The sequence below is a fragment of the Larus michahellis genome, chromosome 7, assembly GCF_964199755.1.
Source record: "Larus michahellis chromosome 7, bLarMic1.1, whole genome shotgun sequence".
Taxonomy (NCBI): Eukaryota; Metazoa; Chordata; class Aves; order Charadriiformes; family Laridae; genus Larus; species Larus michahellis.
Window position 1 is genome coordinate 54,973,137 of NC_133902.1, and position 26,814 is coordinate 54,999,950.

The 26,814-nt window shown below is 39.7% G+C and overlaps 1 protein-coding gene across 10 annotated transcripts in view; it reads right to left on the reverse strand.

Annotated features, from left to right (window-relative positions):
• The window catches only part of LRP1B (LDL receptor related protein 1B), a 743,839-nt gene that overhangs the window by 327,543 nt on the left and 389,482 nt on the right, over window positions 1–26,814 (reverse strand). For 9 of the 10 annotated variants that reach the window (XM_074595863.1, XM_074595857.1, XM_074595859.1 and 6 more), the window contains one exon: window positions 9,308–9,470. In XM_074595863.1, the coding sequence (XP_074451964.1) occupies window positions 9,308–9,470 (163 nt within the window). Of the gene's footprint in view, window positions 1–6,524; window positions 6,559–9,307; window positions 9,471–26,814 lie in introns of those variants that run through there. The other variant, XM_074595864.1, reaches the window with a different exon arrangement.

The window sequence follows — 26,814 nt, forward strand, 5'->3', positions numbered from 1 at the left end:
AATAAGACAATCAGGTAATGAAAAAAAAAAAAAAGAGAATTCAAATGGACATGAACATAATGTACATGCATTATGGAGCCTTAAACTCCCATTTATAGTCTTATTCAGAAACAAAGTGGCCTCAGTTCTCTCTAGCTTAATTGCTTTAATCTTGAAGAAAATCATTGATAGGGTGACTTAAATCATGCAGCTTTTGCCTGGACATTTCAGTTGTTACAAAAAAAAAAAAAAACAAAAAAAAAAAAGTAGTTCAAGACTTCCAGACGAGGCAGAATAACATGCCCATTTTCAATCTCCTTCACCAGTAACAAATTCTAATTTAAAGATTCACAGGAATTTCAGTAAAAGACGAGCGTTTTGATCAGAAGCTTAATTAACTAAGGACTGAAAGACAGGGATGTGAGGACAGGCAGAAGAGTAACTACACTAATTGCCCAGAGACAGCTTAGAACAAAAGCGAGAGGACACGTGTTGGACCAGCTGTGAATTGCCCCAAGCAGTCCCACTCCTGGAGTTTTATTAGTGCTGTTGCTGCTGGTGTGTTCAGCCCGGTTTGTTGAGGCGGTTCAAATGGTCAGTAGCCAAAAGCAGCAGGGACGCCCCATCAAAAAGCAGGTTTGGGTAACGAAGATGCTGCAGACGGATGACAGCTGAGTTCTTCAGGTGGGTTCAGGAGAAGCTGAGCCAAGGGAGCAAGGCATGATCCCGCATGCCAGGTCCTCTGCACCAACCGGCTGAAAGGCAACTTTTCATAAGTGGAAAAAGTTTTACTGACTCCTAAGCGGTTTTATTTTTTGCTGTTTTTTTTTTTTTTTACAAACTACAGCTATTTTGTGATTTCATCAGTGTTTTTGTATTCCCACTGAATTTTTTCCATAATTATTGACACTACTCAAATATTGTTCTTACTGGTAGCAACAGAGCTATGAAATCCATTACCGGGCATGTGCTGCATAAGAAAAAAGCTTACTGAAGTTCATGCTGTAAGGGATGCTTCGTCAGTATTACGCTAGTTAGCTTTTTATTCTCCAGGCAGCAGTACTCCTCATGAGATAATACCAGCGTTCAGAACAGCACTAAGTGATTCTAATAACGCTGCCAGCGTTCGTTTTGCCAACTCCTTCACTAAGTTTTACAATCACTGGAAAAATAGATTCTTTATCACTCACAGGTCATCATTGCTATTAGTACCCGGTTTTTCTTTGAATGTAACTTGTTTTAGGTACCCGGTACAGTACATCTTCAAACATACACAAAAGACTGGATATTAATTGCCATCATCAATTATTAATTTCGGTAATATTTTTTAATAAAAAAATATGCACAATAGCAAATGCACTCACATAATTGCTTGAAAATATGCATATACCAAACCCGTTCAAGCTTTTTCTATTTATATTGTCTTGATTATAGTAGTCCCTTTGATCCAACTCTGGTGTTGTTAATGAGTGCCCTTTTGATGCAGTTATGTATGTGCTTGATATTTTCATTTTTGTCGGTGACTGTGAATATTTCCAGCTGTATTAGCTGACTTTCCTACAAGCTTTTTTTTTTTATTTTCATAAATCCTTTTTTTTTTTTTAGTTTATTGAAGAAAAAACATTATTTCTTCTTTTTTTCCTTTGCACACGACAAACTGGTATCGTGTTACTGTGGGAAAGCGAGCAGAAAGTCACCCCTAGTTCCTTTTTGCTGTTCAGCGCAGCAGGAGCAGGAGGGTCTCCCGGTGAGCAGGTCTGTGCCGCTGCACCAGAGCCAGACCTTCAAAGGAGACGGGCTCCAGGGGGAAACGGAAAGGTGACAAAGTTGTACGCCTCAGCTTAGTTAGCAACGATTAAAATTAAAAGATGGAATAGCACAGAACTGGAAGCAGTATCCTGAATACCTGGTATCAGACAAAAAAAAAAAATAATCTTTTTTTCCTAAATGTTTAGCAAGCATTTGCGCTAAAGAGATGACAACAAAGGGAAACAGAATTTTAAAAGACAATGATTAAGTTTCTTTTCTCCTCTCAGTTGCTTTGGCTCCACTGTTATACTACTACCAACTGTTCACAGCCTGAAAGAGGTTGTGTAGGGGGAGGATGAGCAACAAAAACCTGAATTCTTAATGAAAACCTTCATATTATCATTAGTTATTGCAAAGTTTTTTGGGGTGTTTTTGTGTTGGGTTTTTATGAAGAAGATTCTTTATTAGTCATTACAAAGTTTTTTTGGGTGTTTATGTGTTGGGTTTTTTATGAAGAAGATTCTTTTTCAGGTCACCTTTAAAACTTTCTAGAAGTTACTGTGTCTTATACGTATCTTACAGCTCTTTGAAACTGCTTTGTGACAAGAAAAGGAACTGAGCTCTTTTAATAATGGCATGTTATTAAAATACTAAAGATTTTGCTGTTTAAAAGTGAGCTTTAACAATTATAACACTCCTCTTTGATCAGCAGAAAATGGTGACTAATCTGAGAGGAAAAAGAAAAAGTTTTAAGACTCAGAGATGTCTCCCAAGCCTTGTGGCTGCTATAAAAGCTCAGAGACAAGAGAGTAAAAAGAGAATAAAAAAGGCAGCAGACAGTAAGTGTAGATGTTTTATTTTTACCCTGAAAGACTCCCCTGTCTAAATAACAATGAAGCAAATAAAGAAAAATATATACTGGTTTGACCTTCCCTGCTTTTTCCATTCCTGCTCTCTTCCTCCCCTGTAAGAAACTCAATCTCCGCATTGATAACAAATTCCTCGACTTCCTCTCCCTTTTCCTTGTTCGAGAGACCACTCAAAATCCAATTGCCATTTATCGCGCTGTCAGGGCATTCTGCCAGGTCGGGCCGAAGGCTTTTTCTTCCTCCCTGCCTAGCCGAGCAACCCCACGGGCATCACGCCGTCTCCGGCTACTGTCTAACAACAGGCCAGAAGCTAAAGGCCATGTCTCTCCACAGCCTGGACACGGGGAACCCCTTCACTAGCCAGGCAAAACCGGAGAAATGATTCCAAAAAAAATCGTTTGTAATAAAATTTTAAAAAAGACAGGAAAAAGCAGGGGGGTAAAATAAAGATATTTTTCATACTCTCGCTGAGGTCCAAAATCTCAAAGTGGACAGCCCAGTGCCACCCAGTCCTCCTCCTCGCCGGGTCCCGGAGGAGGGGACCCTCTGAATGGACAAGGGGATCCGCAGGAACGCCAAAATGCCTCCTGGCGACACCCAGGACCCCGCTTTACTCTGCAAGAGTGTTTTGTTACCCATCCATTTACCTTACGTTATGCTTTACTCAAGGCAAATAAATGGTAAATTGAAACTCTCTTCATCGTGCCTAAAATGGTTTATTTTTCTGAAAGATATAGGTACAGAAAAGAAGAAAAATGAAATGACTTTCAGTAAAGTTGATTCGGAAAGGTCTCTCTCCACCCCCTCATCAGCCGACTTGCTCTTTTCTGGCTATCGTAGGTTTCATAATTCAGGATTTCAGGGTTGGCCTCAGGCTCTGTCTCATGCTCCATCAAAGACTTTACCCATGCAAAATTATCTCTTAGCTCTTTTCTAACATCCCACCACGTAGGATAGCTCTTCCTAGCTTACCAGTCTTCCCATGCTGCCAAAGAGGTTGAATTGTCAGCCCCAAACACTTTCTATTTATATCTTCACGGGGGGGGGGAAGAGAGAAAGAAAAGAAAATCTCTTTGACTTGTTAAGGGTTGTTTTCCATCCTCTGGGATGGCTTTTCCATACCCCAGGAACTATCTCCTTTTGATTCAGTGGTGTGTGAAACCTTTCCCATTCCCTTGGCTTTTCAGCGTGAACTGCTCAGTGGACCTTACATTACATTTCGATCTGCCCAACGAAGGCAGGCGTCGCAGGAGGATAATCACGCGCAGCTTGAGTAGGGACAGACGCAACCGCAGCTAATCGCTCTGGATGATAACAGGATTCACATGACCAACCTCCAACTTCTTCCTCTTACACCTATCAGAATTATTTCAGATGTGGAATAAATTTACAAGTAAAAACAAAAACTTTATAAGGCAGAAACAACTGTTTCTTGTGATTTTTCTAGATCTCTCAAATACGGTATTTTAAAGATGCTGCTCAACTTTGTCCTTATACAGAAGGCGGCATTTCAGAGTGTCATCTTATCCCTTGCTTTCTCCTTTTTTCTGAAATTTTAGACTGAGGCAAATTTCCCTACTGTGTTTCAAAAATATCATTATATATCAGTAGTAGTAGTAGTAGTAGTAGTAGTATCATACTGCAGCTTTAATTTTAGCCATAGAAAAACTTTTGCTTATAATCCTTAGAATCAAAGAAGAAACAAATGGAATAATATTTTTTTTTATTTTTTCCTTAGAACAAATTTCTGGGATGAGGAAGGGGAAAACTGAAGCTATTAATTCTTCCTTTGTTTCCTTGTTCACCTTTGTGGGTCAGAAAGGTCCCAATGTGGTGCCTGGGGAATGGTTTAGCGGTGTTTTTGGCAGTGCTAGGTTTGTGGTTGGACTTGATGATCTTAAAGGTCCCTTCCAACCTAGACGATTCTACGATTCTATGAAATGATGCTATTACAGACTTAAAATGCAACAGATTTTTTTTTTTTTTTTTTTTTTTTGCTGTTGTGCAGTTGTTTGGCTTTTTTCCCCCGATTTATTAACACTACCAAGAAATGGTACTTAACACCGTAGCATGCTAATAGATGTTGTTCTTTTAACATCATCATATCACAATCGCTTCCTGTATACATTTACAAATGCTGTGTGAAAGAAATAAGCAGAGCTTCTGTGGATTTTTTTTTTTATTTCTACAGCACAGCAGAAGGAAGAGCTGATTAGAAGATTTATTCAACTATTTACATGACACATACTCTTGCAGTATTAAAGTGTGAGCTTGCTCCTTTTACAAATCTCTTTAGCAGTAAGTCTTTTCTCCCCGTTGTTACTGGTACAACTTTTAAATGGTAGCTACGAGCTCCCATGTCAATGACTTCAGCTTCTGATGGGGCATCCTCTCCAGTCCTCTCCCTCCTCCTCTCCTCCCCCTCCAGTACGCCGTGCCCCTATAGTGGTTGCTGTGGGAGGCGTCTCGCCCCCCTCCCCTCTCCCAGCACGCCCCTCGCTCGGCTCCGCGCATCCTCCCACACGCCGGCTTTGCTCTGCACATCCTCTTTGTCACCTCGCCCTCCGCACCCTTGCTCCGCACAGCTCCTTATGTTTGGAACAGTTTTCTAAGTGGGTGCTAGATCAATACCCTCCGCGTTTCAAACGCTCTCCTTAAAATTCATCTTTTCCCATAGGCCGGTGAAATATAGTAGAAAATGATGATCGGCATTCCAAACAGCATCGGAGCCATCGTTACAAGTCGCACACTTCTGGAAGCTGGAGTAGCCCTGATCCCACAGGCCCTGTCTGCTATTCCTGCCTTTCCCCGGTTCCTGGCATTCCCAAAGAAATTGGAAAATGGGTCCAAGTAGAAATTAAGTAACTCTGATACACAGATCAGTCCAGGTATGGTAGATGTCTAAGCAGTACGACCATTTCAATTGCTGCTGTTGGGAGGGAACTGCAGTATCTCCCAACTCCAAATGCCTTTTTTCTTTTGTAAAATGTCATTATACATTCTCCGTTGCCGCCGCGCTGCAGAGGAAGGCAACAATTTACTTTGAACGCTGGAGGTAATTAAGTACACATATTTACAGTATAAATATGTAGATGTACACAGTTAGCAGTGCATTCTACAATATTAATTCCTAGTGGTCCTGAATGAATCCAAATATCAGAGAACTTAAACAATGTGCATTTTATGCTCCCTATTAAATGCAAGGAGATACTGAGACATAAGAAAAAATAAAATGCCCTGTCTACAGATACTTAGCTGGTCGGTGGCAGAGCTGGGAGAGAACCTAAATCTGATCTATCCTCTCGTGAGTTTTAAATGTATTACCCTCCCTATCTTATATGTACGGTGATCACAGTCTCATGAATATGCATGCTGATTGCCAAAATAGTTGGAATCCTTTAAAAAGTCATTCCTCACGAGTACAGCAGATCTGCACTGAAGGAAGACATTAGCGAGAGACAAAATCATTCTAACTCAGCTCATATTTGTTTCATGTGACAGTCATCAGCACCATCATCAATTTTACACCAATTTCAAGGACCAGTAAAACAAATAGCTTCTGTTTCTTGACCATGGAAGAAAAGAAACCCCATATTAAAATTTATCAGAACTATAAACTACAGACATACGGAGCCAAACGTCTTACTTCAAAGGCATTTGATAGATAACATATTGTTCCCAAACAATTTGTTCCCTCTCTGTTTCTATTTTCTTTTCACTTTATTTCCTGCTCGCATTGTTCTAGCTTTTTCTTCAATACATGTTTCACTGACAGGTCTGGACTCCGAAGCACCCACAGGGATGAGAGGAGACACAGCCCTTCCCGCTGGTGATGGCCCTAACACGGGTCCGATACTTATGCTGTGCTACTCGCAACTGAAAATTAGTTGATGCGACAGATGAGTATTAGTACTGCAAAATCTCTACCTGGGTAAACTGTTAGTTCATTGCTTGGGAGGGGAATTTTTCAGGTGGGCATCCATTAGACATAGTCTGGAATAACCAAAAACATGAAACAGTTCAGATTGGTAAAAGTGCTGAAATCCTAAACCAAAGTAACATGCTTAGATTAGAAACATAACAAACGTGCTTGTTTAAGAGCTTTGTGAACAACAGAATCTTTCTGCTCTCAATTTAAAGTTCAGTTTTAGAAGACTAACAAAAGCCCTTTCATTCATTGTATGATATGAGATAAGCTTAGTAGCTCAAGTTCCATTGTGGGACCATAGAAGAATATATAAAACCATCATCACTAAACATCTAACACAACTCGCAGGCACAGAGATGTAAAATTAATCATACTGAAAATACATTCTTGAGTGCAGCGAGGGGAACCATTCCGAATTAAGAAATTTTCCACCGGTGCTTTAGTTGTTCTATTGATAAATGCATAATTTCTGGTTCACGAAACAACTAAATGCATAACAGCACAGACGTGAACATGTAAGAATAGCAGGGCTTGACCCTGTGCTACTGCAGGACGTTTATCATGGATAGAAAGGCTTGGGATCAAGCTCTGAATTCCTTAGCAATGGAAACGGTCTCGTCTCTGCGAGGGGACGTTCAGCTTGTAGAAGAACACTGGGGCCAGGGAACATACTATGGCAGCAATGCATGTTACAGGAGCAAATGCCTTACAGTGTAATTGCATTTAATATCTGAATATGTAATTCTTACAGGAGATAAAGCCTCCCAGAAGAGCCTGGGGTTCACATTTAAATTAAAAAAAAAAAACAACAAAACAAAACACAAAAATGTGATTTATAATCATAGGCTTACAGTGTATAAACATAGCTGCCTTAAGAAGCTATCGCACACACGCTTTTACACAATCCACTCATTCAGTGCTCAACTTGCAACGTGTTTTTTTTTATATGGATGTTTTTGTGATTGTTTAAATAACATAAAACCAGCAAGTTACCCAGACAGCAGTACCATGCTAATACTTTGACTTAGAAATATGATTCAACTAGTATTAGCATGAAACAGTAAAAAGAAAGCCAAAGAAGACCCAAAAAAACCCCAAAAGGAACAAAATATTTTTCAGTGGCCAGAATGTTTTTCGATTATCTGTTTGCATTCTGTACCAAAACCCACTCACAAACAAGCAGAACTAATATATAAGGTGGGGCTTATCGGTTAAAATATATGTTAGATATCCCGTTACCAGAACAACGTATGTCAGACAATTAAGAAAATTGCCAACCAACCCAGTAAAGAAATACATGGCGAAATGCAAAACCTGCATTCTGAGAAAAATTTCCAGCCAGTGCTTCCGTCCCGAGACAAACTGGTATAGCTCTGAAGAATCACACTCCGAACTACCATAAACACTTCTGGCCTTTCCTGCAGGCCAGCGCTCAGAGCTGCGCTGAACCAGCCACTCGTACCCTCCCGTACAGCGCTGAAAAAGGCAACTGGCTGAATAAGAATGGTTTGTAGCGAGCAGATAACAAACGAAGGAAAACTGGCCTCTCTTCTTCCGTTCCACCCCTCCTCCCAGAATCAAAGGCTTGGCCACAATTCTTACATCCCTGACAGAGAAGATTAGCTAATGACAAGCTTTGGATTCCTCTGGTAAATCCAGCAAAGAATATACAAGCAAATGTATAAAGAAAAGGCTGCTGCTGGCAAATTTGAAAGCTGAGAGTTCTTTCAGATCAGAACTTGCAGAGAAATCAATTTATACATGAAATTTTATTTTTCTTTTAAAACAACTCTGCAGTCAGATCAAGTCCAGCTTACCATCTGCTGCAGACAGAAATACAGCTATATTCAAGAATTACATTATAAAACTTCTTTGTAAACTTTACACGCAAGCTGTTCTTGTCAGAATTAAAGGCATTGTGATAACGCATCTTAATATTCAATCAGGCTTTAAATAGAGTGACAAAAGTCCACATATGGATGACAAGCTGCTCTACAGTAAATATTTTTGTATTTATTGAGAAGGGGCTTACGGCAGTTTAGGACATATTCCACCAGGCATTTCAGTCTAAACTACTCACAGGCTAATAAAACCAAGATAATATCCCTGTTCTAACATCCTTGCAAAAATTTAATTTTCAAATTAACTTGATCCTATTCCTGTTCATATTTAGTTATGCTCTTACTTCATCATTCTCTTGAAAACTTTTCCCAGCTGGTGGCTGTTACAGAATGTAAGACTTTTAGGACCCTGTATTTTAAGCTAGGCTTTATTCCCAAGTGACGCTGAACGTATCTATGGAAGAGAAAAAGCAAATACAACGTAATTTTATCATTATAGCTGGCCCTCTAAAGCAGAGTAAAAATTCTTCCACTTCTTTACGCAATGAAACTTTTTAAAACCATTTCCGATATTCCTGCAGCTGAGGGAATACAGTAAGAAAAAACCCTCAGAAGTTGCTTTTCCACATGCTCTCTAGTTAGAAACACAATTTACAGAGAAACAGAGGCAAAAGAAAATCTTCTGACAGGTAGGCATAATATTGTTTCTTCATTTCCAATTCCATTTTTGAGAAGGCGGCACAGGTTGCAGCTGATACAGTTAACTACTTGCTACAAGTTCATTACACGTCACTATTTTATTAGAGCAACTATGCAAATAACTCAACACAGCAAGGAAAAAACAGTTTTTAAAACACCTGAGTGAAACGGATATACTATACGCAGTCACAGACAAGCACACATCATGTAAAATAAATCCTAATGCAGAAAAATAACCTTACCCTGATGTTGGATCAACAGCTATGGCCTTAGGGTTACTGAGATCCAGCTCGATGAGGGTGATGCAGACCGAGCCGTTCTGGTTGCAAACGAAGATCCTGTCACTGACGTGATCCACAAAGTAAAAATTTCCGGTGATCCAGTCGATTGCTATCTGCTGTACATCTGCCAAAAAAAAAAAAAAAAGAAAAGAAAAGAAAGAAAAAAAAGCTCAGAAGTGCGATTGTAATACAAATAACTGTAGTGCTAGCTGCCTCACCACGCAGATGCTCTGCTCCGTTAAAGACCTCAAGCTGGTTTTACAGGCATTATATGGTATATAATAAGGCATCCACTTCTCAACACACAAATGCTGGTTGGAGAGAGCTTTTCCTTTTTAAGTACAAAAGTCTGACTGCAATTTCAAGGGCATGAAAGATACACACTTGTTTGTAGTTCTCTTAAATATTCTAAAGTTCGTCATTGTGATTTTTTTTTTTTTTATGGTATATCGAGAAGCATCATCACTGCGGGACGGTGCAGCCGTGAATCAGGGGTGCGAAACGCTGGCGGTCGCAGGTCGCCGTGGGAAGGCAGCCTCCGAAACCACTCAAGTTCCGAAGTGAGTGTTCTAGGAGGTCTGTCCCGCCGTGGGGATGCTGCGCTGATAACGCTTACAAGAATTTATTCATTATGTTTAAAGGGGACTAAAACCAGGCAATAAATACTTCACAGAAATTCAAAAAAAAGTGTAGATACACATGTCTAAAACCACTGTATGTAATGGCAGACATGCGTGTGCATGCCCTCATTTTCGTTTAAATTACTTTTTTTTTATAGTTCTCAGAAATCTGGCTGCTGCAGATTCAACTGCCACAATAAGTAGCAATAACGTAGCTGTCTACGTGATATTTATATAGAGATGTTTCTTAAAAATGACCTGGGATTTTTCCTTCCCAGGATGCTAAGGCAGCCTCACAACTCCCTAACGTAACTGTTTTAAAGCAGTCAGTCCTTTTCTTTTTTGTGGAATCCCGGAACCACTCCAACTCCTGCATTTTTCTTACAAGTCAACCTACCCGTCCATATAGAGACTTAGTGTTACAGTAAGCAAAAGCAGAAGGAAGCGCAAAGAACATAGCTATCAATTTCATTTAAATAAGATTACTTCCTATTCTTGTTGACAGTACTGCATTGATAGCACCCTGTAAGGCAGAGTTATCCCTAAATTAAGAATAACTCAATTAATATAACAATATTTCCTGTTAAATGTTTTCAATGGTAACTATTAATGGTTTTTTATTTTATTTAAAAAAAATATATATTCCTTACATTACAGTGGTTTCAACGTGCTGTTAACATGAGTTGCACTCATGTCATTATAAGAGAAGCTAGATGTGATAAAACATCATTTCACATAGTAGGTTTTTTTTGGTAACTCTTAGTTTTCTGCATTTCTGTCATCCTTCAGAAGATGAATTTTTAGTGTTTTTTTCCGCATTCCAACCAGAACCTGTTGCTCCCGTCACATACATGCTGCACTGGCAAATCCAAAGTAAGGACAACTCAGAAAAAAATTGCAGTCACTAAGTTTTTGATAATAACCGAGGGCTTACGAGTCACGCATTTGCTAAATACTTAAAACAGACCTGGAGACTCACGCATTGTCCTTCAAAGCGCAGGTGACATAAACAAGATTTACTCAGTAAGATCTCAGCAAGAGCCACCAGCTGCATTCCGTCTCAGCCATCCCATTACACAGTTCACTGCCGTCTCTTCTGTCTCAGAGCTCTCCCCTTCCGCTATTCATTTTCCTTTTAATTCAAAGCGAATATTACACCTCTTCCCTTCTGATAGCTCCTATTACAAAGATATGCTGAGCCGGAATAAAGAAATGCTCCATTTATCCCAGTATCCCACCTCCCAAGGAGGCCAATGTCAGGTGCACCATGAGGCGTACGTGAGCACTAAGAGGTTTTAGACAACAGGGAGGAAAAGGATTTTTTTTCCCTCGTCCAAACAAAATACAGGACACGCTTTTAAAAACACCAGAAAAACTCTGTGGAAACCGGGAATAGTTTAAGCATTTCCAACGTGTCTTGCTTTCCATTTGCAGAAGTTGGATTCGTGGAATTAAAGGTTTACGGCTCACCGATTCCACGAGACTTTTGAAAACTGAACACAGGCCTCCATGTAAGAGGAGCATTTCTGAAAATATCATTTATAAAGAATGAAAGTTACGAAAGGGATTCAATTTTGAATAGTTGTGGAAATGAAACTAGTAATTACATTCCTGCAGCGAGCGCTCTGGAAGATTGCTATTCGTTGGGAAGGGGGGGAACAGGAAGAAGCTGACGTAGCAGCCCCCTGGAGGAGGGCACTCTTTTCTTCTTAACCTGTGGGAAAAGTACCTATTCGCACATAAATGTGACATGTACCTGAAACACAGCTGTTAACATAACAATACTCACATTTCTAAAACGTTGGCTCTATTTCTTCCTTAGCTATTTATTAACATGTCACAAGAAACGGCAGGTATTTTATATGGAAAACAAGGATAATTAATTGACGGTCATATTAGGGATAGCCATTTGCATCAAATAGTTAAAACTCAGGTTGCTGAGCAATCCAGGAAAAGTGCGACATCCAGAAGCAATTTCACACCATAACTTTTGTGTCAAAGCCTTCAAAAAGCATCGGTAGCTCTCAACACCTATGTACCCGATTTCCCTTCCCCAGCAGGTGGTCTTTGGGAAGGGCATGGAGGTACCAGCAGCACGGGGCTATTTGCAAGAGGGAGGCTCATTACGGGTGCGTTCCTTGTAAAGCTGTGCCGTACAGAGCATGCTATGCCGAAAGACTTTGTCACAGTTTCCAGAAAAAGTGGCACACTAATTCACATTTTTTCTTCAGAAGTCTACTGCATGAAATGGGGGAGAGAGTTCCCAATATGCAAAGAACTCCTCTCTTAAAAATGGACCTTCTGGGGCGGCACATCACTGGAATCTCGTAATTAACCTGAACATTCAAGGCACAGTAACATTTGCATTTAGCAGCTACAGACGCGTTGTGTATTGTAGATGCCACCGATCTGGGCTGGGGTTTGTCTTCTTTGTACCGTGTGCTCTGCAGCCATTTGGGAACATCCGATTTCTCACAAGAGAAGAAGTTTATCAAGAATTGTCCAAGTCCACTCCCCCCTAAAATTATATTCTACATGAAAAATCCCCTTAGCTGGCAGATAACAGTTTTTATGAATCAAACTTTTAATCTCTCTGCTTTCGCTAGCAGCTATGCATTACGCTGCTTTGAATGGCTCTCCACTCATCGCACAAGTTGTCTCTCTATACCATAGAGATAAGGTTCGGGTTGCACCGGGGACTTTTAAAATATATATTTTTGTACTCAAGAAGTTACTGAATTCATTTCATGCCTATTTCTGGATTCATATATTAAAACCCAATACATACAGATGTCTAGTCCACTCACATCTTCAAAGTAATTAATCTTTTTTTCTTTCATTCACAGTTTCCAAAGCCCCTAAGAAGAAATGCCTCCCCCTGAAAGCACACATATTTATTCTGAGCAATCTAGTATATATTTTTGAGGGTTTTTTCTACTTTAATAACAACTTCCTTGGAGCATTTCTGCCAAATGTGATCATCCTTCCTTTATTACTTTCTAAAAACTAGGATTTCCTCTTAAGAACTTCATAAAGAATAGTTAAGACATCATATAGTCTAAATTCTACTCTAATTAACGACATTATATAGAACATGGGCACTAGCGAAAGTGTGGCTAGAAGTAGACTTTTTCTATTTTGTTAAACACACAGATATTATTATACCTTTAGAGAAAATAGCAATTTCATATGAGGGTGGCTAAATCTTCAAAGGGTACTGGAAATATACCTTATGGCTAAAATATAGTTTGTGAAAATCGGAGCTGTATTGAATGACTGTCTTCTTTCACTTTAATTTTCAAACATGTATCTTGTAGTGTCTGCGTGACTACATTTATTTCCATTTCAAACCAAGACTTGCCTGAGAAGACTTCAGTTAGCGGAAGAGAGGGAAAAGCAGTGCCTTATTCTTCTATTTATACTGTTGTAATTGAGGATTCAGCACAAGCACTGCCTATAAAAATCAATATTATGTTAACAGACTTCATTTTTTCCAGATGTTGAAGAAAGACTAGAAAGAGAAAACTTAGTAAGCTTTCTCCATTTATACGCTTCAGCAAAAGCATCCCTTGCTTTTAATGTGAGAAACGATCTAAGCAAACTACTCAGTGGAACTCATAGGAGTTGGGGTCTTTTTTAGAAACTTCTGAGTGAAGCAGGGAATGATTTTGGATGAAATATAATTAAAAATTCTCAGTGTGCTCTCCATATGCTTCTGGTTAGTAATGAAAGAGACAGACAACCTCTATTTTAAGGGAAAGGACTTAGCTTCTACTGCCTTATGTACTTAAAATTTCCCTCGCTCTGAACACGACTGCGATGAGGACTGCCTAAAGGAACCTGAAGTCTCCTCAAGACTCAAGGTGCAACGATTTCATTGACAGTGACTATGGGAAATTAGAACCATGATTCATTCTCTCTTTAGGGGCATGGGTTTGGACATTTTTTTTTTATATACGTACAACAATTCAGTATTGATTCCTTGCGTGCATTTTCCTAAAATTAATGTATATATTTGCAAATGCTTAAAAATAATCTCTATTTTTGTCGCTTTTTTTTTTCTTTTGCAGAAGTTGATCTTAAAGGAAGAATTATTTTGATTTTCACAAAAACTTTACAGAAAAAAAATACTAATTTTTCTTCTGTAACCCATATACATCTCTTCTAAATGAATGTAACATCCAGACTTCCCCACAGAAAGTATTCTGGGCTTGCTTGGGGGAGATGAAAGAAGGGGAGGTGGTTTAAAAAGTGGTGGTCGTGTCTTCAATAAAAGAGCACGGATGGGCTGGCACCCTGATTCCCCATGGCTGCAGCCTCCAAACCACAGTCGCGGGGCGCGAAGCATTCGTTACTCTTAACTGCACCAAAACATCGAATCATAGAATAGTTTGGGTTGGGTTAATTTTCTAGAAATCTTTCCACTTTGCAGAGAGCAGCTCAGCCTTGTCACAGGTCGTCAGGTCTGCACGGAGGCACTTGTTTCATTTATTCTGTAATAGAAACGCGGTGGTTTTGAGGATTGTGCAACAGTTGTTTGGACGGTTGGCCATATGCTAGGGGAATAAATGCATCAGAGAAGCAAGAGAGGATTGTTGTAATAAAACTTTCAGGAGCTTAACATTTCTGTAATGAGCATCCTAACACATGGAAGATGTCCAAATAGTCCCGCAAGGGCAGTGCAATAGAGAAGCGCAAGGGTGGCGGTGCTCAAGGGCCTCATGCCAGGAGGAGTCACCTTCTGGTCCCCTTCCCCCAAAGGCCAGGAGAACGGAGCTGCAGATCTCCCAGGCGTCTTCACACCCGCTCACGCCACAGCCTGGGATGGCAGTAAGTGTTTGCCTCCAGGGCTCGCTTTCATAAACCAGCCCCAAGTAATAAGAGCTTCCTTCACACTATTTTGGCTAAGGACGCATCTCCTGCTTCCTGCTGAGTCCGAAGAGGTGAGAAAGAAACACAGGTAAAAAGAAAAAAGATTAATCTGGAAGCCAAAACCATCAAAAATGAGATAACATAAAAATAAGTAAAAATAGAACAACATATTTGAGACATTTTGCCTTTCCCTATGTTTTCCCAACTTCGGGGTGTATTTTTTCCCACATAAATGCATTTTATTTCTCCACAACTGAAAAGCTGCTTTAATTTTTTGACTGAAAGCTGAGATTTTAGCAGGTGAGGCCTTGTGAACTGTGTAAGGTAGCCAAATAATAACAGTGTCAGGCATGGCCAGAGTCGCTTAGTTTAATTTACTATCTCTGTAAAAAAAAAAAAAAAAAAAAAAAAAAGTGTTTATTTAGAAACAAACAAATTTTATTCCAAACAACAATAGCAAGGAAGTTTGGGATAGGCTTCTTGCCTCCACCTGCGTAAAAAGACAAGTTTTGAATAACGAGAAAAACAGCTGCAATCCTTTCTTTTTCTAAAATAGCCAGTAATGGTGAGACCAGGTAAACGGTAGTTAAAAAATGTCAGCTTGTGAAATCCCGCAGAAGCAGTGCCTTTGCTGTGCCTCTCCTGAGAGTAATGTCCCTAATTAGCAGCCCAGACAACCTCACACCGACACTGTGGCTGGGGAAAGTTAAGGTGGCATAGATTTTTCCGTGCCCCTTCTACTGACAGCAATTTGCCGTAATTATGTCTGCAATGCCATTTACGGAATAGGATTTTTATTAAAAATGTCACCATTCAATAAGTTAGACACACTGGTGTCTAAACTTTTAACAGCCATGTCCTGAGTGATTATTGCATATGTTTAAAAATGAAAAATCAAATGACAAATATCCATCTATCTTTTTCAAATGACTCATCCTCAAATATCTAATTCCTTTGAATTACATCAGGCTTCTTAGATTTCTAAAGAGTATAATGCAAAACCTAAAACATACTAAATTTAAGTAAGCCCTTTAAAGCATCCAGACTTCAAGTTCCTCGAAAAGAAAGCTTCTCCTCTTGTTTGCTGAGTAACATAATTTAAATTTCAATAAATTGGGTTACTGTCGAAAATACAGTTGGTATTCTTCCAACTCTACAAGATATTACAAGATACCGCTTTAAAAAACTATAAATGTGAACATTTAGACAATAGCGGTTTCCCCAAGCTGAAGAGTTTTCAAAAATATGAGCCTAATCTAAATATTATGAATACTTAATGAAAGCATCCTGATGGCTCAGGAAGACACCTAGTCTCTCAGAGACGTAGTTGATCCAGTCACTCCGAGACTCAAGCGTTCAGCTTCCAGCTAGGTACAGAAAAAAACACATTTGGGCATTTATTCCATATAAGCCCTTCTCTTTCTGTATAAAGTCAAACTTTTATCCTTCTGCTGGATGCAGCTCACGTATGAAGAGGAGAAAATCCCACGCCTGAAACTTCACACGATTTAGGCGTTTTTAAAATTAGCCGTTCCATACCTTTCAAAGGACTCCACAAAGACCGTGACACAGTCTGGCCTACAAGATCCCTGTCAATCCTCACATCTCTGACTTAATATGCGAGCACCGATGGCAAGATGTGGTCACAGAAGCCAGCTTGGGGTCTCTTAAGCAGTAGAGCAGATAACTATGTATTTTGCTGCTCAGCCCAAAACACAAATCTTAGCCCACCTGGTGGCCCTGCTCTACCTACACCTTGCCTTGCGATAGTCCTGTTGTACACCTCAATTTCTACAAAAGCTAGAGATTCTCAGGGGTTTGGCTTGCTTTCTTAGGCCGCTATGAGGCATGTTGCTACAGGTGGAAGTCAGGCAATGGAGTGTTATTAAGACAGACGCGCTATAGCGCATTGGCAGAGGTTGAGCATCGAGCAGGTACCGAGAGAGAAATGTGGGATTAACGATAAACTGCTTCCTCCCATTGGGAACCCTGGGATCTACAGAACAGTAACAAGAAACAAGCACAGCTTCTAACAAATCCCTCTGTTTACAGAACATTCAGAGGAACCATGATGATGGCGGACCCCAGATATTCTTGGGTCTGTGCCTTTGCCAGGAATTTTAAAGCAGGGTAGCAAAATCCGGTTCCGAATTTTTTAGGATATTTCATCTTTCACTGGTGTTATAGAACGATTCTACCACACGATGCATCGAGTTTCTGGAATGAGTAAAAAGAGTGAAATTTTCTGTCGTTGGGTCTCGAGTCACAGCGTTGGCTGTGATGCCAACAGATTGAACGAGCAAAGAAAAAGTGTGAAACAATGAAATAAAGGCCTTATGAATGGCCCTATCTATTAATCCTGAGTATTATGATTTTTATAAGGAGTGAATTTTCTGACACCAATCTCATGTCAGAAACGAGTAACAATAGTCAAAAACCATAACGTTTCTAATTCCGCATTACCAAGCTTCAAACACATTGCCCAGTGCTTGTAAACTTGTGATGGGGTCCCAGTAGCCTGCGTACATGCTGAACAATAAAGACAGATTTATAGAGGTACATAGCTATAACAGTCTCTTTTTTTTTTTTACAACTGCACATTCAAAAGCTTCTTATAAATCTGCTGAGGCTGTAAATCAAACCTAGTTATTTACTTCAAAGCAGTTAAGTCATCCACTGTTAAAATTAAAGCATAATTCAGCCGCAATAGGCATCCCATCAAGCACGTGGACTGAGAACTGCCACGGGGAAAACGATGGGGCTACATCAGGCTGTAACACTTGCCTCGTTCAACCACCTGCCATCAACGCAAAAGTCTACAACCTTCCACCTTCCTAGGGCTGCCTGACACACGTATTAGGAACTTCATAACCTACCGTCACACAAAAATAAGGCCACTTAAACATTTTCCCATTAAAGGCGCTAAGCAGTAGATTATTACAATTTTAGAGCTATGACAATAAAATATGGAGTTACTTTTGCAACACAAAGTATTTAAGGAAAATTACTTCCAGAGAAACTTTGAACAATTTAATACCACAGGCAGGCAATGGTGCTTTAAGGAACACTTTTGGGGCAATCATGTAGAAGTAAATTATCTTCGTCAGCACTTAAAGAAAGGGTTAGGGAACAAAGGAAACTCCTATTGCACATTTTTTGTCGAAGGTAACACTTGTGAACCCTGGTTCACAGGAGCTGGACTATGCTGTAGTTTCTCGCAGGTAAAAGGCAGATCATAATTTTGTAGGATAATTTCATTCCGAGTCCACTACATATGGCTATTAGCAATATATGGTCTAGAAATAGGAATATGCAGTATGTGACATGACCTGGTGGTACAAATCAATCTGTTTCTTTTCCCCAGAGGGCATTATTACATTCAGTTTTAATCAGAAGGTAATACTGACCATAGAGTATTTCATTCTGATATATAGATATAAACATATTGGGCACAAAAGTCTTTATCTTCATCTCAAACATATTAAGGGAGAAGGCAAAGACCTTATACTTCCAAAAATTTTCTTTTTGCTAAAATAAATGTTATTACAGAATTTGTTTATAATATAATTAAAATCTGCATACGAAGTCCAATTTAAATCTAGCTTGAGAATTACTACTTAGAGAATACTAGAAAAATTTAAAATAGCTTTATAAAACCTACAACCTGCACAGTTAGCAGATATATACCTCATTGTTCCACATAATATCTCTGAAACAAAACCATATCATGTACCTTACTACATGAGACAGCCTCCTTTTTTAGGCTTGTTAAGGAAAGAAAAAGAAATTGCTTCTTATATTAAAGGACATTAAGGTGTTTTCTTCATTTTTTTCCCCCATTGCTACAACACAGAGGAATTGCTGTCACCACCTGATGCCTTCAGCGTGTTTGTGCCTCTGCAAAGCACCCAAACCCACGGTACGGCACCCACTAATGTCACTTCCCTCATATTATAGTTTGAGTAAAACAAACAAATGAAATCCCTCATGTCCCTGAATGCTGACTGCCAACTGACCATAACAAATGCATGCTCGTGTAATCACTACCTCACCCTCCCTTTCCTCCTATCTTTGCTATTTTTCATCCATTTATTACATCTTTTCAATATCAAAATAGTAGCTTCTGAGGAGAAGACTGTTATTTATTATATTTGACCTGACCAACAAAGCAGACGACTGCCCAGACTTTAAATACAGGTATTGTTGATGCACTTATTTTAAAAAAAAAAAAAAAGTTATTTTTTCTTGCTAACTTATTTCCAGTAATGCAAGAAATAAAAATAAAACATGGGTTTAAAGTTATGCATTAATTATTTTTCTATCCATTTTCATCCAGATATCATGACGCTGCTTTTTTTTTTGTTTGTTTATTTATTTCTACCGTTATCACTACAGCGGTGGGATCCAAGCACTGGTCTCCCTGTGCATTATCTTAACATGGAATACCACCACAGACTCCATTAAAAAGTCTCACAAACCACTCAAATAGCTGTTGCTTCCAGTAATACAGCTCAAACTCAATGCTCTTATATTTGCAGAACTTGAACTTTGCTTTCAGAAAGCTTCCAGCCCTTTCCAAAACTCACCACTTCAGATTAATACGAGGCCATAATCCCACCTCTTCTCCCCTACAGAACTTATGTACTTTGCGCTAACTACTTCTACCTTGTGTATCCCCCATCATTTTAGCATTTCAGTTTTTAAACCTCACGGCATCCCTCTGCCATATGGAAATGCTGTTATTCTCATTTTACATTTAGAGGGGAAAAGACAAGATTACTTGCTAAATGTCACCCTGTAAGTCTCGGGAAAAACAGCGGTCTCCTGACTACCAGCATTATGCTTTTCTTCCTAAATCACCCCTCCTTTCACATAAACAGTACAAAGAATTTGGCTCACCACTTGCAAGGAAGCACAGAGGAGAGACACGAATATGCATTGCATCCCTCCTCTAGGTCCCCTCTGCAATGTGTGTCTTTCTCGTAGTAATATTTTTCGCCTGCCCTAATGTTAAATTACTCAGGCGGGGAGTGTTCCCACAGGCAGCCGGTTGCAGGGTGTTAATTCTCCCCGTGTTTAAGAGCGGGGCAGGGGCAGGATGAGGGCACCGGCTGCTGCCCAGGCTCCACCTTCCCCTTGCCCAGCACCCCTCCAGCCAGCACTCCCCTCTCCAGGCTCTCCAGTCCACGCAGAAGAGTGTTTCAGTTCTACTCAGGGCCGCTATCTTCAAATACATATTTTTTGCTCAGTCTATAAAAGAATAATTGTCTGTCCATGTGTATGTTTTTTAGTCTGGTTTACCTGGTCTGGTGGGAGGTGTCCCTGCCCAGGGCTGGGAGTTGGAACTAGACAATCTTTAAGGTCCCTTCCAACCCGAACCATTCTATGATTCTGTTTGCAAAAGGAAAAACCCCAAAAACTCAAACTGTGACCAATTATTTCGTAAGATACAGAACATGGATTACAGTGCGTTCATAGACGGTTATAAAGTACGTTTTCCCAGCACTTCGTCTTACTTGAGTCTCCTTTTCCCCATGGGTTCGTTTCTGAAGCAAATGCAATGGTTACGACTATTTAAAACAAATCTGAATTTTGCAACCAGTTGAACAGACTCAATGACTAACTGTTAGATCCTTGAAAGAGTCTTAAAATGAAAATACATATTTTCAGGATATTCCTAACTAGAACATTATATTTATCTCCTTATAGATAAACATAAAAAATACTTCCCCGTATTAAAAAATGGAATCATATACTTCAGTAAAATATCAACGGATGACGTGCAAGCGAGTCCAACAATGCCAAAAAGAGCAAGAGGCTCCGGAAATGCAAGTCCTGGCAGGTATCCCCACACACTCCTCAATCAGCTCATTATTTTTGCTTATACAGTGTGACAGAGATTTTACGCAATTACACATGCAAAGACTATCCAAACTTTATCATCAGCTCGAGAAGTGTCACGGTGAACGCCGAACCCGACACATCAAACCGCAGCTGTTCGCTGACATGTTGATAAAATGCGGGGCTTCAGCTTTGCGCAAACAAACCAAGCCTTTTGCATATTCTGTCCTTCTCATTTAATTACTTACAGTGATCAAAATGCTTTTTTCCAGAACTAAGAAATTTATACAGCTTAAGCCTGACTTTGGAAAAAGTGATTTAGTCCACTTAAAAGATGTGTTACATGTAATTTTCCAATTTCAGAATAAGTGCTTCACTAAAACGACCGTTAAGAATTTTAAAGCAAACCCAAGATTTTGTTTCATTCAACCCAACTGACAAATAGCGAGAAGGATAGGAATTGTTCTTCTATTTTATTTATTTCATAATGCTGACATGATCCATAAGGTTTTCAGCATTTCAAGTTTTACTCCAAAGCTGAAGTCAAAAGACAGTTTTAAATCAAATTTGCTTCATTCTAAGTAGAAACCCACAACGTACATTCTGTGGATTGAGGAGGCAAAAATATTTCTATGGACAGGAGATAATACTTTTTGAGCTACTCATTGCTTCTGCCGTTCAAAGAAGTGAAAAACTGGAAAAAAAAAACCCAATCATATATTAAACCCCCAAATCAGATGGTGGTTTTAATTAGTCATGTCCACCACAGTGTAAATAATAATCACAGCTCTATCGGCTTTTGCAAACATGCAACTCCTCTGTCTGTAAGAGCTCCTGAGAAAGTGCTAAGAAAAGAGCACGGCCTTTATTTTACTCCGACCCATAGGAATTCCTTGGTGTGGCTCCGTCACCGCCCGGAGCACAGCCCAGAAACACCCAGGCCACGGTGAGGACTGAAAGCAGAGGAGCCCAGAGCCCAAAGCCACGCAGCTGATATAATTTCTTAAAAAGCAGTGACAAAGATGCTGCAACTGTTTTTTATTTCATCAGATAAGTAGCTTCTGGTTTCAGCTTTACTCGGATTAATGCAATTTCTTGTTCATTTATGAAAAGCATGATCTTTATTTACCCCTCACCCTGTAGCAATACAAGGCATTAGATCGAAATATGAACTGCAAAGCACAACAATTAGTCGAGGCCACCAGCTAGATCGCAGCTCCCAATACTTGTGTTTTCATTCTGATGCTCTTTTCATTGCATAAGATACGTAAGCAGATTTTTATTTTTTTTCTGCCCGCTGCTTCCCTAGAATAATACATCAGGCGGAGTTTTTCGTATTACTGTGCATCTGATACAGAAGGGCAAAGTCATAGTACCTGGGACTGAGTCCCTGCTAACGCTAACAGGGGTTGTGCCCGCTCACTGTCGGTCACTTCACTGATGTCCTGTAGACTCAGTTCTGTTTGTAGCAGATACAGCACGGGGCGTTCCGGAAACCTCTCAGGCTCTTTGCTGAAAACGTACTGTCTCCTTATGCTTTGAGCTCTTGGAGAAATCTCTGTCTGGATGGACTTTGGTCTGTAATTGCTCAAGTGCTTCATAAGTGGTACCATATTTTGGTATCAAAATAAGGTTCCAGTTATCACGTTGGATGTAAACAGACAGTATTTTGGGTTTATAGATTTTCTTATGGCCCCTTCTTTCCTATAAGGACAAAAGCCCTTCTGAAGAATCCAGAGACTTTTCTTTTTTTAATTTCATCGCAATGTTCGTGGAACTTGTATTCTATGAGTTGTGTCTCAGGGAAAAGTCTCTAGGGGGCAGAAGGACTAATTTTAACTACATGATCTGAAGTACATTATGCAAAAAGAAAGTTTGACATTAGTGGGTTTTTTTGGATAAAGTCTGAATGAAATATTTGCATTAAGAAATTAATATCTGGAAGTAAGTGGCAAATTTGCTGACAGTTAGTCTAACTGAAGAAAACTTGATTAGCGTTGTGCGTGACATGAATTTACAAAGAAGCTTAGGATGAAAACCAGTAGCTATATCTTAAAAAATGTGAAACTTATAAATAAAATAGTTAAGAACCAGGAGAAAATGGGAAAAAAAACTTCATGCAAATACAATTAGTTGATGGTATATAATACTAAAACATTAATCGGATATTTTATTGCCATTGAAGGTAGCTCCTAAGAGTGTGAACCTGAAGCCTCAAGTTCATAACCAACTTTACTGAAACGGGCAGGTTACAAGTGTATGCCTCCAATGTATCTCCTATATACATCTCCTTCCTGAGAAGAAAGGCAGAAGACAAGCTTCTGTGAATACTGAGGCCATCTCAAGAGCCTGAAAGCTGTAGCATAAAGAGTAGGGGACTTTGCTGTACAGCATATATATGAAAGCTGTAGCATAAAGAGTAGGAAATTGCTGTAGCTAGACAGTTGCTTAGATCCTGCATGGGATCAGGAGGGGGTACAAGTTTTGGTTGTAAAAAGCAAGGCCATTCTCTTCTTGTTTCATTTCCAGCCTCATTGCAGTTATCAAAAGTAAAAAAAAAAAAAAAGCATTTTCTGGTTTCAGCAGATATCAAAGAAACTGCTCAGCCAGAGCTGGAATCAGAGGAACGATCTCTGATGATCTGTGAGAAGGCTGTGCTATGCAAATGTCTGCGTCTCCCTGGACATTTGCCCATTGTGGAAGTCCACGGTGGATTTACAGAAGCAGAACAAGTTCAGTTGTTGTGAAAATTATATTACAAAGAACAGTTCCTGTGGCTACCAAGTAAAAAACAAAATGAAGCCAACGTGGTGCATATACATGTCAAAGGCTTATGGGAAAATGTGTGTCTAATCCCATAAAACATGCATTATTAAATTCCACATTTCATAAAAAAAAACAAAACAAAAAAAAAAAAAAAAACAAAACCCAAAACATTTGTGGGTTGCCTTTTTTTTACTGACCTTTCATTATTCTTGTATCTGGGGATATAAATGTATTTGTAAAATATTCACTACAAAGTTGTGCATTTTATATTTGCGGCAACCTATTTATCTATGCGTTAGATCTTTACAGCCCCCACAATTATTTTATTCCGTCTTCAAAACCTTGTTAACAAAATACAAATGTTCCTGTTCTACAAGGAGTATAATAATATTCAATTTAACAGAGAGGAAGAGTCCCTCCGCATTATGCCTGACAAAGATAAATTTGCATGGTTACCGATACTATGACAAAGTGTTCATTTTTTATTTATAAAATCCTGCTGCTGCTGCGGGAGATAGCCTCCTTGCTCTTGGATTTCCTCCCTGGTACAAGACCTTTGCTATCAAGGAGAGGTTGGGATGTAAGGAAGACAAAAGAAAAGATACAGTCGTGTCCCACTGTAGATGGAATTCTGAGAATGGTCAGCTAGGAAGCTGAGAAATCGGGGAAGAGGGAATCCAGCAATGCAGAACTGAGAGTAAGGACGTGCAGAGACGTAGGCTTTGCAGAGACAGCGTTCAGGAGACTGTCCCAGGCGGAGCCCAGGAATTTAGAGGAAGGAAAAAAAAAAAAAAAAGAAGGAATCACAAATTTGCACTGAGCCATGCCATTGAGATAAGACATTTTATTTTCTGTGCTCAGTCTGAGAATTAACAACCCAGGGCACGACTACTGAAAAGCACATAAAAAGCAAATAGACAGCACACCAGCTTTGCGACGAAGAGAAGCAGGGGTTTGACTGGTGTCAATGAAAGATCAATTGTGGAAGCTGGATAAGTAACAAAGCTTGAAGAAACAGTAGTATTATAATTTTGAATGACTGAAAAATTCCATTCTTGGCAATTAATAAGCAGTTAAGAAATAGTCCTTATGTCAGAAGGGATTACTTTGGAGGGAAAGGCCACCAATTCACCGCATCTGCCATGGAAGCTTCTGCCTCAAAACGACATAATGCAATGGTACAGGGACGCTATTCAAGCTGGTAGCACAATCCTCAACTAAAATTGAATGGACTGAATCAAAAAGATGCAGTAAAAGCAGACAGATCCTTCACAGCTAACATTTAGAATCTCCTAATATATGCAAGGCCCTCTTAGGATCTCTGTTCTCACAGATTGTATCTTAACTTTTGTGCAAACACCGTCAAGCATTGAGATACACGCTACATCCATGAATACTATTCGTAAAGCAAGATAATGGATTTGCCATACCCACCACAGCGAAAGGATGAGATCCAACTGATCGTCCTTGTTGCAACAGAAAGGCTGAATGAATGTTTTTAACAAAAAGATGTGAACTACCCTTTTTGTTCTAGTAAACCTGATGATCATAAAAAAGTCTATGTATAACCAACAATTGGAAAAGACTAGCCAGGAGCTAAAGATAGGAGCATACCGATAAGCGGAAGTTTCTGGACAGGCCTGAGTCTCAAAGGAGTCTTGTCATTACAGGGGGCAGAAAAACTGTACGTGAAAGGACAGTTATCAGATAACATTGTTTCCTGCACTAAATAAAAGTCCATACTGTCCATCAAATACTGGATCAAAAGTTCTGTAAGTCCAGGTACACCAGAATGCGGAAGGAATGTATGGACAGATGCAAGGATGATGCAAAGAAAGCATTTCCCATACCAGGCCATGGAGTATGAACGTTATCCAACTGGAGATTTGGACTTGCGGCTGCTCTGAAGGGGAATAGCTAAAAGCATATGGAAAAGTAAAATAAAACATAAACATGGAAACATATGAAAATCCCAAGAGACATTGAGGAAGACATGAGGGAAGACTCAGGAAAGATTTAGTCTTACACATATGACAGTGATGTACGCATGTACCTAAGATGGGGTCCAAATCTGGCTCCCCGTGAAGCATCACCAAGTTCCACAGCAGTAGTCTGTGCTGGAACCCATGTGAGATAACATTCGCAAGTCACCTAGAAGACAACATGTATAACAGGGTGACAAAATCCAATAATAAAAATAAGGTTTCCAGAATAATAAAGAGGAGGGTCAGTTTTGAAGAACTGCAGGACTTCAGGAGACTGAGTGACTGGGCAGTAAAAGGAGATGGAAAATGCAAGCTGAATAAACATGACATTAATGTGAAAAGTATCCTAATTTTGTATATTTAATGATGGCTCTGTCTAGAGCACTTACGCATGAGATATTGACATTATAAAAAACAAACAAACAAAATAAAACAAAACAAAACAAAAAACCAAAACCCTTTGGACAAAGTAAGAAATGGCACTATCCCAGAAACGTCATTTGTCCAGTCTTCCCAGAAATGCAAGAACAGCAATGCCGATTAGTCAGGGCTCTAGAGTGCTAAGTGGATGCCAAACAGAGGACAAGTATGCTGTGATATTTCTTTATGATACTCTTTTCACATCCCATTCTTGCTCCCGTTACTGTATCAGATACTTTGAACGCTACAAAAGCGCTGTTTGAGGTGTAAATGACCTTTGTCATGAAATCTTCTCATTTCTGTTCATATTCTAGGAGGTCTGTAAGCGTGGGCTGTCTATCACGGAAGAAAAAGAAAAATCACATTCTACAACTATATGACAGCTTATAACGCCTGTCTGGAGACAAGCTTGGTGCTGACTTTATGTAGAAATAAACACCTCCCCCAAGATCTTCACAGTTGTTCTCCTCCTGAGTAAGCTAAACTTTGATTTCTCATGAATATTCAGAGGAACTTCACAGGAAGGTTGCTGACAGAAGCACCACATCTAGAGCTTAATGTTTCCTTCAATGATTGAGCCTCATCAGTGCCAAGCTAAATGACTGTAGCACTAGAAGCTGTGGTTAATTGCTACTAAGAAGTGTTTTAGGTCAGGGGGGTGGGGGAGGACAATTTAGGGGGACCAAAACCTTGGAAGAAAACAGGAATGTAACCAGATACTATTGGATCCTGGTCAATTCCTTTGGGCACCCTTTCTGATGGTCTTCACAGCAACCACATCCAAGAAGTGGGAGAGCCAAAAAGTCAGCTTTGGCTTGTGATGATGAGGGCAAGTAGAAGGTGATAGGTTCTACAAGCAGAGAGGTAAATACTTCTGCTCGCTGGAGACCTCAGCCCTACATGCCCATCACCTGTTTCAACCTCAGAGCAACTCTTCCCCCGTGCAGTGGTAGGGCAGGCGAGG